At 36.0% G+C, this 15,853-nt stretch overlaps 1 protein-coding gene across 29 annotated transcripts in view; it reads right to left on the reverse strand.

The window, feature by feature from the left end:
• LOC129652815 (craniofacial development protein 2-like) overlaps positions 1–15,853 on the reverse strand; it is a 641,831-nt gene that overhangs the window by 504,457 nt on the left and 121,521 nt on the right. For all 29 annotated transcript variants that reach the window (XR_008714779.1, XR_008714769.1, XR_008714772.1 and 26 more), the window contains one exon: positions 375–526. Coding sequence is in view for 1 of the 29 variants with exons in the window: in XM_055581826.1 (XP_055437801.1) it covers positions 375–438 (64 nt within the window). In the remaining 28 variants the exon portion in view is untranslated. The remainder of the gene's footprint in view (positions 1–374; positions 527–15,853) is intronic.

The raw sequence follows: 15,853 nt of genomic DNA on the forward strand, positions 1-15,853 counted from the left end.
AATGAAATTTGATTTTTTTTTTTTTTTTTTTGGAGGGGGAGCAGTACATGGCAGTGAAGAATAGTGACTACTTACATGTTTTGGTGTACTGCCTTGACTTGCACTAAGGTACCAGCAATTTTACAGTCTATGATTTCATACCATCAGAGGAAATGTTATCACATAGAGTTGTTCTAGGATAAATCAGGAAATTTTAAAGAATGTATTCTACACTGGATTATGTCAGCACTCATTGTTAATGAGCATTATTTATACACACACAAACACACACACATCTTCAGGAAAAATGTGGAACTGACTCTAGATGATAGAAAAACATCAAGTCCAGGTATACTTCATTCATAAATTCATCCACAGATCAGCTATTAACTTACTGTTTGCAGTTAAATCTGAAAGTTTAGAAGTTGCTCTCTTATTGGAAAGTGGCAGTGCCATCATTGGCTTTGCTGATTTTTCACCCAGCAAGCATTCAGTCGTGTCAACAGTTCAACGCATTGTCGGTCTCTCAGTCATTGTGTATTCTCTCCTGTCAATAAAATAAGATAATTTAATGGCAGACATTTCTCTGACTTCTTCATTTCTAACTTGAAATGCAAACAATGGTTGGCTACTAAGAGATTACCACACCTACTTTTATACTATTTCTCTCTTTTAAAGATAATTCTGAATCTTTGGACTTAGCATGGAATTGAAACTTAACTGGTTGCATATACTATTGAAATAAGTTATATGGCATGAGATAACAATTTGGTGAATTATTAATATACCCAAAGCCAAAAGAAATCTATAATTTAATAATTGTGCTTTTCATTGGCAATTTTTAATTCTTTCTCTCTTCCACTAATGAGAGAAATTTTTGGTATGTCAGTTTATACATAATTTTTCTATAGTTTTAGATATAGGTAGTATAATCTTACAATAAGAAAGTGAGTTTTCTCATTTTTTATTAAGTCAATGATCCACCTTTTAATATAAGTTGCTCAGTTTAATGGAAGAAAAGGAAAAAATGTGGAAGTGCTAAAAATAATAGTTAAAGAATGAGGGGGAACAGACTCATACTGGTTTAACTTTCCACGGACCTATCTTTAGTCAACTGACCTATTTTGAGGCCTACTTTTCCCCTAACCTTACCCCCCACCTTCTTTCCTCCTGATTCTAAATTTGGAGACTGAGGTTTACTGTATAGATTAGTTTTCTTTCCTCACTCCTGCTCCAGAGTGAGCAATTCTAGGCTTCGAGTTTCTTGGCTCTGTTTTATTCATCATCATCCTTTCCTTTCTTTCTTCTAGAAATTTATTAAAATCTTTAATCATCCAAAGAATCCTTTTCAACAAATGGAGTCATTTCCTTTTGTGTCTGCTTATTGTCATTACATTGTTTCTTTAAAGAACAGGAAGCAAAGGTATATACTCAAGTCATCATCTTGATGCATAAGCTGCATCAATTTAGTTGCATTTCATTTGAACACTTCTTTAATTCTTATAAATTACAAAAATTACAATTAAGAATTTTAGGGAGCATTTCTCTCAGGGTCACTTGAGATTCTGCCTCTTGGGCTTGAAGTATTAAAAGTTTTCATTGAATAAAACATAACTTTCAATTTTGAGGTTGGGAAAATATTTTTTAGTCGAAGATTATGACCAGCCAACAAAGGTACCAGAGCAGATTCCCTTACTTTGCTTGAACTCTACAAGGATTCAGAGCCTTGGTACCAGCAGAGGCCTCCTGTGCCCATCCACCTCCATGGAGTTCAGATGAATTTGGGTGAATCTATCCTGGCTCTAGGATTTACTGTTATTGGTTGATGATACTGTTTTATTAAGTGAGGGAATAGGTTATCCTTGAAACTTAGTTTCAAGAAGAGGTACCTGGGTTATCCTCAATTGAAGGACTAGGTAAATTTTGCTCAGTTTAGGCACTGAGTGGGTTATCCTCAGTGAAGGGAACTGGGAAATCTCAGTTTACATACTGAGTGGTTGTGAGTTAGTCACTCAGTCATGTCCTACTCTTTGCAACCCCTTGGACCAAGCTCCTCTGTCTGTGGGATTCTCCAGGCAAGAATCCTGTAGTGGGTTGTCATCTCCTTACAACTGAGTGGTTATCCCCAGTTTAAAGATTGGAAAGATCTGAGTATCTAGGGGGTAATACCAACCTGTGAATGTTCCTTGAATTGGCTACCTTAATAGAGTTTGTTGAAATGAAACTAAAATCTTATGAGAGCATTAAAGGAAAACATGGGGAGAACGCTCTGACAAATCACAGCAAGATTTTTTTGGCCCACTTCCTAGAGTAATGAAAATAAAAATAAACAAATGGGACCTAATTAAACTCAAAAGCTTTTGCACAGCAAAGGAAATCATACACAAAATGAAAAGACAATCCTCATAATGGAGGAAGAAAATATTTGTAAATGAAGTGTCTGACAAGGGATCAATCTCCAAAATACACACACATAGTTTATGCAGTTCAGTAAAAAAAAAAAAAAAAAAAAAAAAATGGGCAGAAGACTTAAATATGCATTTCTCTAAAGAAGATATACAGATGGCCATAAAGCACATGAAAAGATTCTCAATGTCACTAATTATTAGAAAAATGAAAATCAAAACTACAATGAGGTATCACCTCACACTGGTGAGAATGGCCATCAACAAAAAATCTCCAAACTATAAATGCTGAAGAGAGTGTGGAGAGAAGGGAACCCTAACACATTCTTGGTGGGAATGTAAATTGTTATAGCCTCTATGGAGAGCAGTATGGAAATTCCTTAAAAAACTAAAAATTGAGCTACCATATGATCCTACAATTCCACTCCTGGGCATATATCTGGAGAAAACCATAATTCAAAAAGGTACCTGCATCCCAGTGTTCACTGTAGCACTGTTTACAATAGCTAGGGCTGGAAGCAACCTAAATGTCCATTGACAGAGGAATAGATAAAGAAGCTGTGGGATATATATATATATATATATATATATATATATATATATATATAATGGAATATTAATCAGCCATAAAAAGAACAAAATAATGTGATTTGCAATAACATGGATGGACCTAAAGATTGCCATACTGAGTGAAGTTAAAGAAAGACAAATATGATATTATATTACTTATATGTGGAATATTAAAAAAATACAAATGAACTTGATCACAAAACAGAAACAGTGACAGATGTAGAAAACAAACATGATTATCAAGGCAGAAAGAGGGGATGGGAAAAATTGGGAGATCAGGATTGATACATATACAGTACTATGTATAAAATATATTACCAATAAGACCCTACTGTATAGCAGAGGGAACCCTACTCAATACTCTGTAATGAACTATGTGGGGAAAAAAAATCTATAGAAAAGTGAATACATGTTTATCTTATTCACTTTGCAATACAGCATAAAGTAACATAACAATGTAAGACAATTCTACTCCACTAAAGATTTTTTTAAAAGAATTTTAAATGAACTCATCCCGTATATATATATATATAGAGAGATGATAGATGGATATGCAGAAAATAGCACAAAACATAGAGAGTGTCAATTATTCTCTGTGGAAAAACATAAAACTTCAAAAATGAGTATGGTCACAAATTAAGAAATAATCTGCCTTCTCAAAAGGAATAGCTATTACAATTAAAAAATCATAGGCAATAAAGTAATGGGCTTACCATAGCTGACAATAAAAATGGATAGGGCTGGAATATTTAAAGCATTTTTTTTTCAGTAATTATATATACTTAGCAGATTGGTGCAAATATAAGTATTGGTTTCAGATTTATTTTAAAGACGTATCACATGTAGGGCTTTGGATTTGAGCTGGGTTGGTTGAGGGGCAGGTAGAGCACAGACTTTCGACTGTGGACTAAAATGTCTATGACCTCTCTAGAGTGGAGTATCAGGGTTCCAAGTAGAAGTATTTCTAGAAAAAGTGTTCCAGTTGGCACTGTGAAAGCTGCATAGTGAAGCTGTGTCCTACACACTATTCAGTTTCCATGTTGTTTATGAAACACCCCAGTCACCAATGGGAGCTGGATGACTTCCTTGGTGTCATCCAGCTAAGTGGCTAAGACTCCCTACTCCCAATGCAGGGGGCCTAGGTTCGATCCCTTGTGGGGGAACAAGATTCCACATGCTGCAATTACGAGTTCATGATGCAGCTAAAGATTCTACTTGCCACAACTAAAAGATCCTACATGCCAAAACTAAGATCTGGCGTAGACAAGTAAATAAATAAATAATTTTTAAAATGAAACAAACAAACAAAAACCAATGGAAGCTGTGTCTGCCTTCAGCCTTCCCAGCAGAAACCAGATGTGTGACTTTAAAAAGCCTGAGGCATGGTACGGAGAGGGAGGAGGGATCAGGATGGGGAACACATGTATACCTGTGGCGGATTCATGTTGATACATGGCAAAACCAATACAATATTGTAAAGTTAAAAAATAAAATTTAAAAAAAAAACCATCTTAGAATCAGATATTCCAGCTTCAAGTATTTTGGCCCTATCTATACAAGTCACCCTGAGCCATTCAGGCTATCCAGATGAGGCTCCAGATATTGTAGGCTAAGAAGGTCGGACCCCACTACCCCCTCTCTGGCTGACAGAGTCCATAGGAATATTAAAATCATTTAGGTCATTTGATTTTGGGGTGGCTTACAACACACAATATATACTGGGAACACCAGAAACTAGACAAATTGAGTGGCACTGGCCAAATAATGTTGTATTATCCATCACAGAAAAATGTATACCACTTAGAATTGCATGTAATCAAAATTTTTGCCAATAAAACATTCTCACAAAATGGCAAAGGACATTGGAAGAGCATTATTTGCCTATTTAAAGCAAAATAAAATCATCTGAAGCCTTCCCTTTATTCTGTGTAGTAGTATTGATTTTAAAATATTAAAATAATCCTTCAACCAACCACTTTTCAAAAAGTGATAGGTCTATACAGCCACATAAAACTGTTCTATTTTACAGTTTACTTTTTAATCTTTTTTCTTTTTTTATTGATCTCCAAAAGCTTCCAGAGGAGACACTTTTGATGTATAATAAAGTATCTATTCTTTAGAAAATCTATTTTTCCCCCACATAACAATTTGAAAGAGGATCACTGCTGTAATTTGATGTTACTTTGCACTTTTTCAGAAAAATATTTTAAGTAGATTATTTTGCTAAATCACATCATGATTAAAATGCATACTTAAATAGATGATATATTGATGGATACAAACAAATTTGATTTAGTAAATCAGTTACTTTATACAAACATTTTTTTGAGTTCAATTGAAATTCAGGATATTTCTCTATTGAATCAAATGCTTTCTTAATTCGAAGTTGAAAACAAAGGAATGGAAGTTGTGTGGCAATTATCTGACAACAGCTTACAAATAATATCATTCTGTTTAAATTTAATTTAGAGTACATAAAAAGGGACTTCCCCGGTGGTTCAGTAGTTAAAGTGCTGTGCTACTAATGCAGGGGGTGCAAGTTCAAACCCTGGTCAGGAAACTAAGATCCCACATTCAACAAAGCAAAACACACACACACACACACACACACACACACACACACACAGAATATTGACAGCATATAGATTGTGAGTTTTAATTTCAGGATCATTGCTTATGAGAAAGAGAAATACTTTTCAAAGTCAATTCTTACAAATTTAAACCTATAAACTATTTCCAAAATCACCTTCTATCTATGGTGAAAAGAAATACAAACTCATTTTCTTTTTCCTCCTACTAAATCTTGACAGCCTTGGAGATGTGGTTCCTTAAACCTAAAGCAAGGGTTTCTGTGGTGGCTCAAGGGTAAAGAACCCTCCTGCCAATATAGGAGACTCAAGAGACATGGATTCAATCCCTGGGTCTGGAAGATCCCCTGGAGGAGGAAATGGCAACCCACTCCAGTATTCTTGCCTGGCAAATTCCATGGACAGAGAAGCCTGGCGAGCTTCAGTCCATGGGGTTGTAAAGAATCAAAAAAGACTAAAGGATTAAATAACACAAAAACAAACCTCAGGCAGGCACTGGCAAAAGGGGAGGGAAGCCCTGGGCCTACCAATTTAATGCAGCCTTTCTTTAAAAAAAAAAAAAAAAAAAATTCCTGCATACGTACATCTTATTAAACCAGTTAATCCTAAAGGAAATCAACCCTGAATATTCATTGGAAGGACTGATGCTAAACCTGAAGCTCCAGTACTTTGACTACCTGATGTGAAGAGCAGACTTCTTGGAAAAGACCCTGATGCTGGGAAAGATTGAAGGCAGGAGGAGAAGGGGACAACAGAGATGAGATGACTTGATGGCATCGCTGATTTAATGGACATGAGTCTGAGCAAACTATAGGATATGGTGAAGGACAGGGAAGCCTGGTGTGCTGCAGTCCATGGGGTTGCAAAGAGTTGGACATGACTTACTGACTGAACAGCAACAAGGCCCACATAAGGCTGTTTTGAAGTACTAACAGGCTGAGAAATCAATATGTGTTCAAAGCACATAGCAGAGAACTATTACAAAGTACTTTATTTATATAGTATTAAAGATATTAATGATATTTTAATAGCTAAAATTAAGATCTAGATCCTGGCACTTAAAATAATCCTGGTAAGGACGTAAAAGTTGAAATCTGCATTTCAAAAACTACTTGCAAAATAAATATGCAAATATCGTTTATTATTTTTTATTGAAATCCCTATGAAAAAGACATGCAAGGTGGATAAATAAAGGAAGATAGTCCCCTAGAGCTCCACTGAAGTAATTTCTCTGCATATAAGTTACTTCCAGGTGAGAGACTCTAGATTCATATTAAAGAACATGGAACACGTACATTAAAGGGCAGCACGGGGGTCTTTGCTTGGCTCACTCTTCTAGATGGTGGTCGAATACATTGCTCCTCATCTGGAGTTATTTTACTTACCTCTGAGTAATATGTTTCATTTCTTAAATGAAAGAGCAAGAGAAATTCAAGAAACTAATTATCAAACAGATCAAAACCAAAATGCAGAAACCCCAAGTTGAAATTTAAACACAAATGAATTGTGTGTTTTTTTAAGCTGAATAGTTTTTATTTTTTGACACTCATTCCCTCAGTCTCTATTAACTGCTCACTCTTATCAATCTTTTCCTGAAATATTTTCCAAAACATTTCCCATTATTTTACTTTTATTTTTGCTTTCCTTTTTTACTATATTTCCCCCTTACAGTCAAGCATATTGTGTAATTTTCTGTGACACTCAGCAGGTTCATGACCACTAGAAGAGTATTTGATCAAATCCAAGCTTATGGCTAAAGTTTGTTGAAGGTGACAGGAAGAAATCTAAAGAGAAGAAAATAGAGAAAGAAAAACATAATTGCAAGGCAAACTGGAATACTGTAAGATGGCTATAAAGTGAAAATGGCCTTGGTTCAAAGCTGTGCAAACCCCAAAATACATGTTTCTTTATTATTTACTCCTATGACTGCCCCTCATCACAATAAACTTTGTTTTGAAATATAATTTATATCAAATAAAATATTTCAATTTTATTTTTAAATTTCTATGAGTTTGATAGATGTGTACACCTGCACTACACAGTTAAGATGAATAAATTTCCATAATGCCAGAAAGTTCCCCTGTCAACTTTCACTGTTTTGTACTTAAGTTGACTGTTTGTCTCTCTTCCTAAAGTGGATAAAAACTCTTTGAGGGAAGGCAGTATATTTGTTAATGATTATTCCACATCACAAAGTATAGTGTCTAAATCAAAGTAAGTGACAAATGCTCATATGCAAAATTAATGACTAATATGAGGGAGACTAAATAGATGATGCGGAAGATGACAGGGTGGTGACTTTTATGGAAAGGATATCAATTGAGACTGAACATACTATATGTAAAAATACAACTTTTATTACATGGCACAAAGAAAGAATATCATTAATTTTTGGTTGTATGTGATTGTAATTGAATTTTTCTTGCAATAACCTAACTAAAAGAATCGATGCCTTAATTAGGTTTTATATTAATCAGGGATTGCAACTGACAGAAAAAATAGTCCTAAATAATTATCAAAATAAATAAATTATTAATAAATGTATCCAGGAGAAAAATGTAGTAACATTTTCACTTGACCAAAAAAATGATTCAAAACTCACTGGGATTTTCTTTCTCTATTTTGTTTCCTCTTCAAACCCTCATCCCCATCCAGCATGAAGGACATACAGTTTGTAGAATTCAGAGATCAAGCTTTAATGCCAATAGCATCGAAAATAAAAGTGGTTTCTTTACTTTGAGTCAGTTTAAAATACATTGAGGCCATGAACTGATATGATTGATTTAAGTTAAAAGCATTCTTATTACTATGCCTCTAGCTCACAACAACTTTTATTAAGAAATCATGACAGAAAGACAAAAGAATTCTTTCAAGATTTCTTCAAAATCATGTCTTCTTAAGTTAAATTAGAGTTAATATAAAATTAAGTTGTTTGGAAATCTTCCTTTTTAATTAGAACATGACTTATTTGAGGAAAAAAAAATCATAGGCATTACTGTAACTCAAAATATGCAGTATATCTCTTTTAGAGAAAAAGGCACTTTGTACCTGAGGGTAATAGAACATATATTCTAGGTTTTATATATATATATATATATATAAATTTTATATATATATAAAATATCAGGACACAGTGTGAAGAGAACAGAGTGCCTCTAGAAACTCAAGTGCAATCATTGAGACAACCACCGAACCTCATCAGTACAGACTAATAGAATGGCAGGGGAAAAATCAGATCAGATCTAGTGGGACTAAGGAGAATGGTTTTGTAAAAGAAGTGACCTCCATGAGAGCAACCAGATGGTCCAATGAACACCGAGAAACACATGTAGCTAACCCCATCATGGTACCCAAAATTTTAAATAATAGTAACTTTGGGGGTGATAGAATTTTCAAGTCATGGGCATAAACATCAGAGGATATTCCTATTAAAAGACTGAAAATCATCTGAATAACACCTCCCACTGGAGCTTCCTGAACCTGCTGTATCTATGCCCTCTGTAGTCACCTCCACGTTGAGTCTAGGTTTGGCCGTGTGACTTGCTGTGGCCAACAGGACAAGAAGAAATTTAACACAAGCAGAGACATAAAACACTCTTTTACACTGGAGCTTAAACTATGCACACTTCCCACATGTGAAGACGCCCAGGATAATAAGCTACAGACATGCGTCTTAGAAGACAGGTAGCATTAACCACCTAGTGTGCAGAGAGGCCACATGGCCTCAAATGAATGACTGAAGCCACATGATATCTCCCATTGAGAACAACCATGGCAACCTCCACTTGAGTCCAGGCCAAATTTCTGAGCCACAGAATCATGAGAAAATGTTTATAATAATTTAATGATAATTTTAAGCCAATAATTGTTGGGGTGTGTGTGTGTGTGTGTGTGTGTGTGTGGGCACTGTGCTTGTTGTGCTTAGTTGGTCAGCCATGTCCGACTCTTTGTGACTCCGTGCATGGGGATTCTCCAGGCAAGAATACTGGAGTGGGTTGCCATGCCCTCTTCCAGGGGATCTTCCCCACCCCGGGATTGAACCCAGGCAGACTCTTTACCTTCTGACCATCAGGGAAGTCTAGGAGTACTGGAGTGGCTAGCCTATCCCTTCACCAGGGGATCTTTCTGATCTAGGAATCGAACTGGGGTCTCCTGCATGCCAGGCAGATTCGTTACCAGCTGAGCTGTCTGTGTGTGTGGAATTACAGATAAATATTTGATTTGGGTTTCTCTGATGGCTCGGTGGTAAAGAATCTGCCTGCCAATTCAGGAGATGCAGTTTCAATCCCTAGGTCAGGAATATCCCTTAGAGAAGGAAATGGCTACCCACTCCAGTATTCTTGCCTGGATAATTCCATGGACAGAGGAGGCTGGTGGGCTACTATCCATGAGCTCACAAAAAGTTGAACAAAACTGAGCAAGTAAATAACAAGAGCAACATAGAAACAGTACCTTGAAATGGAGCACTGTCACAGCAAAAGCCTAAAATGATGTGGCATTGTCAAGGAATATAAGGAGATTGATAATAAAGGAGAAAACCAGGAGGAGGCCTGAGTCAGTTTGGAGGAACTGCAAATAAACTGCTACTATTTCTGTAAAAGTGGTGAAGAAAGGGCTGCTGGAGGGGCATGGGGGGTTGAGGACCAATATAAGCTGAGGTAGAATAATTAGCCGGCATGAAACAGCCTTGAAAAGTCACTGTATCTAATGAATTGTTGGATCTGGCTAAGGACATGTCCTGGCAGTTTTTGCAAGTATCATCTGGCCTCTTTCAGCTGAGTTTCCTAAGGTATGAGGACAAAGAGGAGAGACAAAAAGGAACCCTTCATTTTGCAAGCGTTTTCGAGGAAAAATAGAAGTGACTCGTTGGTTTGGAAAATAAAGCATTTACATTTTCAGTCTATCTGGCAAAAATCCATAAAGCAGTAAGTTGCCTCAAGGGAAAGATCAGCAAAGTTGTGGTAGAAGGCCTTTTCTTAGAATCTCAGAGTGGTTTAAGGGTATGCCAAAAGATTTGTTCAGCTTGACAAAGATGGATTAAAATATCATATTAACATTGCTACACAGTAGCCTAACATCCAGAAGGAGATAGAGGTATATTATGAAATGAATGACTTCAGGGGCACAAAGCAAGTTCTCCAAAATATCCCAGGAAATTCATAAAGGTCTTTAAATAAGTGTACTACTAAAAATCCTGACAGCTTGGATGGAGAAGCAGGAACTGAGAGGATTCAAAATTAAATGAGGCCTCTTGGCCCTACTTTTGAAATGCATTTTGAGAAGGAATGCTTTGCCAAAAGCATGGACTATTTCTTTTTTGTTTGTGTTTGTTTTTTAATTGAAGCATAGTTGATTTACAATATTAGTTTCAGATGTACAATATATTCATTCAATATTTTTATATAGTCCTTTTATAGATATAAAATATTGGCTATATTCATGTGCTGTAACAATATATCCTTTTCACTTATTTCTTTTATTCACAGTAGTCTGTACCTGTTAATTCCCTACCCTAACCTTGCCCCTCCCCTCTTCCCTTTTCTAGGAGTACCTGCTATTTTGCTCTCTTTTTCTGTGAGTTTGTTTCTGTTTTGTTATATTTCTTCATCTGTTTTATTTTTTAAGGGCGGGTAATCTAAAGGGTGGAGCCAAGAACTACAGAGAAAATCAGCATAAGGAGCTGTGTCCAGGGAGGAAAACTGAGGTCTAGTCAGAGACCAGTCCTTGCCCCTAGAATAGGGTCCAGAAACAGGTGTCTGGATTTCAGAAGTTCTCTGGACCAGTTATTATGCTGTCTCTCCTACATTAAATCGGCCCCTGTATTAATTTTCAATTGCTACACTGTACATTACCACAAACTCACTGCCTAAAATAACAAAACTTATTGTCTCATTGTATCTGGGGGTTAGGAATCTGGATACCATTTGCTGAGCCCTCTGCTGAGAGTCTCCTGAGGCTAAATTCAAGGTGTCAGCCAGGGCTGTGACCTCTTGTGTTACCTCTTCCAAGATCGCTGTTAGCAGCATTCAGTTTTCCATGGCTGCAGGATGAAGGACCTGAGCTTCTAAAGAACACTCGTCATCCCAGGTTTCATGGTTCTCTTTACAAACTGGTAGTTTGCTTCCTCTGAGGTCAACAGGAGCAGAAATCTCTGATGCTTCACCTCTTTTTAAAATGCTCACCTGGTTAGGTCAGATCCACTTAGTATAATTGCCTTTTTGAGTAACTATAGATGAGAAAACTGTTAATCTAATGGTAAGAAAAAGTGAAAAACCTGCTTAAAACTCGTCATTAAAAAAACTTAGGTCATGGCATCCAGTCCCATCACTTTGTGGCAAATAGATGGGGGAAAAGTGGAAGCAGTGACAGATTTTCTCTTCTGGGGCTCCAAAATCACTGTGGATGGTGACATCAGCCATGAAATTAGAAGACATTTGCTTCTTGAAAGGAACGTTATGACAAATCTAGACAGCATATTAGAAAGCAAAAACATCACTTTGCCAACAAAGGTCTGTATAGTCAAAGCTATGGTCTTTCCAGCAGTCATTTACGGATGTGAGAGTTGAACCATAAAGAAGGCTGAGTGCCAAAGAATTGATGCTTTTGATCTGTGATGTTGGAGAAGACTCTTGAGTTCCTTGGGCAGCAAAGAGATTCAACCAGTCCATCCTAAAGGAAATCAAACCTGAATATTCATTGGAACGACTGATGCTGAAGCTGAAGTTCCAATACTTTGGCAAACTGATGTGAGCAACTGACTCACTGGAAAAGATCCTGCTGCTGGGAAAGATTGAGAGCGGGAGGAGAAGGGGTAAACGGAGGATAAGGTGGTTGGATGGCATTGGCAATTCAATGGACATGAACTTGGGCAACCTCCAGGAGACAGTGATGGTCAGAAAGGCCTGGCATGCTGCAGTCATGGCGTTGCAAAGAGTCGGACACAACTTAGTGATTGAACTGCAATAACAGCAACAATTGTAGGAAAGATATTCTATCATATTAACTGTTCATCTACACTCAGGGAACATATTCCAGGAAGAGAGAATCTTGAGGGCATTTAGAATTCTGCCTACCATATCAAGATTGTGGGCTGAATAATCTGTTGTTTAAAGTTTTTTTTGTGTATGTGTGTTTTTTTTTTTTTTGGGAAGTCGACCATTTTCAAAGTTGTTATTGAATTTGTTACAATATTGCTTCTGTTTTATGTTTTGAGTTTTTTTGTTTGTTTGTTTGTTTGTTTTGTGTTTGTTTTTTTTTTTGTGGAGAGGCATATAGGATCTTAGCTTTCTGACCATGGATTGAACCTGCACCCTCCTGCATTGGAAGGCAGACTTAACCACTGGAGCACCAGGGAAGTCCCCTGTTGCTGTTCAACTCAGAGGTCTGTGAATGAAGTTTGGGACCTCAGAATAGCTTCATTTACTCACATCCAGGCGATGTGCTCACAAATTTTGGATTTTGAGCCTGGTGCCATAATGAGATAAGATTCTGGAGATCTTGGCAGAAGGTGTGCATGTTGCATATGAAGGATTATGAATCACTGGGTTCAGTGGAACACTGTGGTGGATCGTTACAGTAACACTGCTCCACAGTGCATCACACTTCTCTGTATACATGCAATTGTGAAATTTCTTTCTATTTGCACTGAAATTGCCTTGCTTTGGCCAACAAATCCACAGGAAATGTCACACACAGAGCTGGAAAGTTCTTGTTCTTCAAGCTAAAAATCAAAATGACTGTAATCTCAACTCAGGCTAAATGCTTGCCAGCAGGTTTGCTTTCCACAGTGATATGGATTAGTGAATCTGAATCATGTACATCACTTATATTCTCAGATTAAGCACATAAGAAATTTTTATAAATAATGAGAAACAATTTTTTATAAATAATGTCTCACTGTTGGACAAGAGAATTTTATATATATATATACACACACACACACACACACATATATATATATGAAATGCTAGAAGAAACTTGTGCTAATTGGATTGGAATCAGAGGATTTTAATATGTATCTCAGGTTTTACATGCATATATATAGGTTGGTAGATGAATGGATGAATACATACATAGATAGAGACACAAATATAATAATAAACTCCTGTCTGCTGATGGTGTGTAGAAGTAATGAAACCCAGAAGCAATGAAAATACTAGTACCCAGATCTTGGTTCTAATTACTTTTCTCCCTTACAGAAAACAGAGAGTCTTATAGAGAATTTGTTACTCTAATGAGTAGAACCAGGACAATGTAAAATTAACCTGGAATATCTTGCTATGGGGAAAAAAAAAGAACTGCTCAAAGATTGATGGATACTGATCTAAAGGTAATAGGAGCCTGATTGAACTTCTCATTGTTAAAAAAAAAAAAAAAAGGCTATTTTTTTTCACCCTATGCTTAGGATGTCAATTCCAATAATAGAGAAACACCTCATATAAAATACTAATTAGGAAAAGAAAAATAAAATCTCAACAATATGACTGATTCTTAATATTGAAAAAGGCAAACACTGAGATCCTGTGGGCAGGTGCAAAGTTTTGTTTCCAGCACCTTTTCAAAATGTTGAAATATAATAGTAAAATAAACTGAAGAAACTTTCTTCTAAATAAAATGAAAATGAACAAATTACCTATACTCTTCAGAAACTATTCATTATTTGATCTAAATGATAATAACAGCTAAAACTTACATTGTACTGCTCAAAGCACCTCATGTACAATAACTTCATTCCAACACTAATCCTTCTGTTTAATACTATTATTTTCTCAATTATTAAGATGAGGAGACTGAGACACTGTAATTTTTCATACACCTGCAGCTAGTTAATGGTAGAACTGGAATTTGAACCAAGGCAAACTCACCCATAATGTTAAGACTCTTAACCACTACTCTGTTTAAATTTTAACTAACTGTAATTACTATGTTAATACTTTAATTAGCATGATAACATCTTCCAAAATTATCCATTGTCAGTTATTTTTCTCCTGAAAATTCTCAATACAGAAATCTCTGCACCTTTAAAAATGAAATATGCCAGAATCCTTACTTATTATGACCCAATTTGCTTCTCTATTATGCATTTTGGGAATCCATTAAAGCTCCTCTTAAAAAAATGAATAAAGACCTCATAATAGGCAAAGGTTACTTCTCTTTTCATCCTCTGAATAAATTATTATTTAACTGAACTTTTTAATGTCCCCAATGTGATTCATCTGTTTTCATTAAATGCAGTCATTACTCTGGTAACAACATTTATAAACCAAAGTTTTAAATAAGCTAAATTGTATTTAATTGTATGTTCTTCCATCAAATGTTGAAAACTTCTAAAGACATTTTAGTACAAAATACAGTTTAATTTTCTTCCAAATAAACAAAGGTAGTTTTAAAATAATATAATTCTGCTGCTGCCTATTATATACATATTCTGAAGACATATTGCTTGATATTGATCTCTGCAACATTTGAACTGAAATAGTTATAATGTACATGTACATTGTGTATAAAATGAATACAATTTATATATACAAATATGTACATATCAGTTCAGTTCACTCAGTCATGTCCGATTCTTTGCGATCCCATGAACTGTGGCATGCCAGGCCTCCCTGTCCATCACCAACTCCCGGAGTTTACTCAAACTCATATCCACTGAGTCGGTGATGCCATCCAACCATCTCATCCTTTGTCATCCCCTTCTCCTCCTGCCTTCATTCTTTCCCAGCATCAGGGTCCTTTCAAATGATTCACATCAGGTGGCCAAAGTATTGGAGTTTCAGCTTCAGTATCAGTCCTTCCAATGAATATTCAGGAATGATTTCCTTTAGGATGGACTAATTGGATCTCTTGCAATCCAAAGGACTCTCAAGAGTTGCCTCCAACACCACAGTTCAAAAGCATCAATTCTTCAGTGCTCAACTTTCTTTATAGTCCAACTCTCACATCCATACATGACTACTGGAAAAACCATAGCTTTGACTAGACAGACCTTTGACTAGATGGACCTTTTTTGTAAAGAAAAGGGCAACTCTTTCTAGAGACATTTGCATCATCCAGAGCCTTTATAATTTTCAGTCACAATGTCTGTTTTTAATTTAACAAATTGCCAAGCAAACTAAAATAACAAACAAAGCTAACAACAAAAACTACCAAGAGAAATTTACTACATACTGATTCAATATGTGACTCACATATTCAAGTTATCAAAGACTTTAAAAATGCTGTAATTAATAAGTTCAAGGAAATAAAACCTACAATTGACAAACTAGGTACAAGTTTAGAGCCTTTCTCCAAAGAATTGGAATCCATAAA

This window comes from Bubalus kerabau, chromosome 5 (genome assembly GCF_029407905.1).
Source record: "Bubalus kerabau isolate K-KA32 ecotype Philippines breed swamp buffalo chromosome 5, PCC_UOA_SB_1v2, whole genome shotgun sequence".
NCBI classification, from domain to species: Eukaryota; Metazoa; Chordata; class Mammalia; order Artiodactyla; family Bovidae; genus Bubalus; species Bubalus kerabau.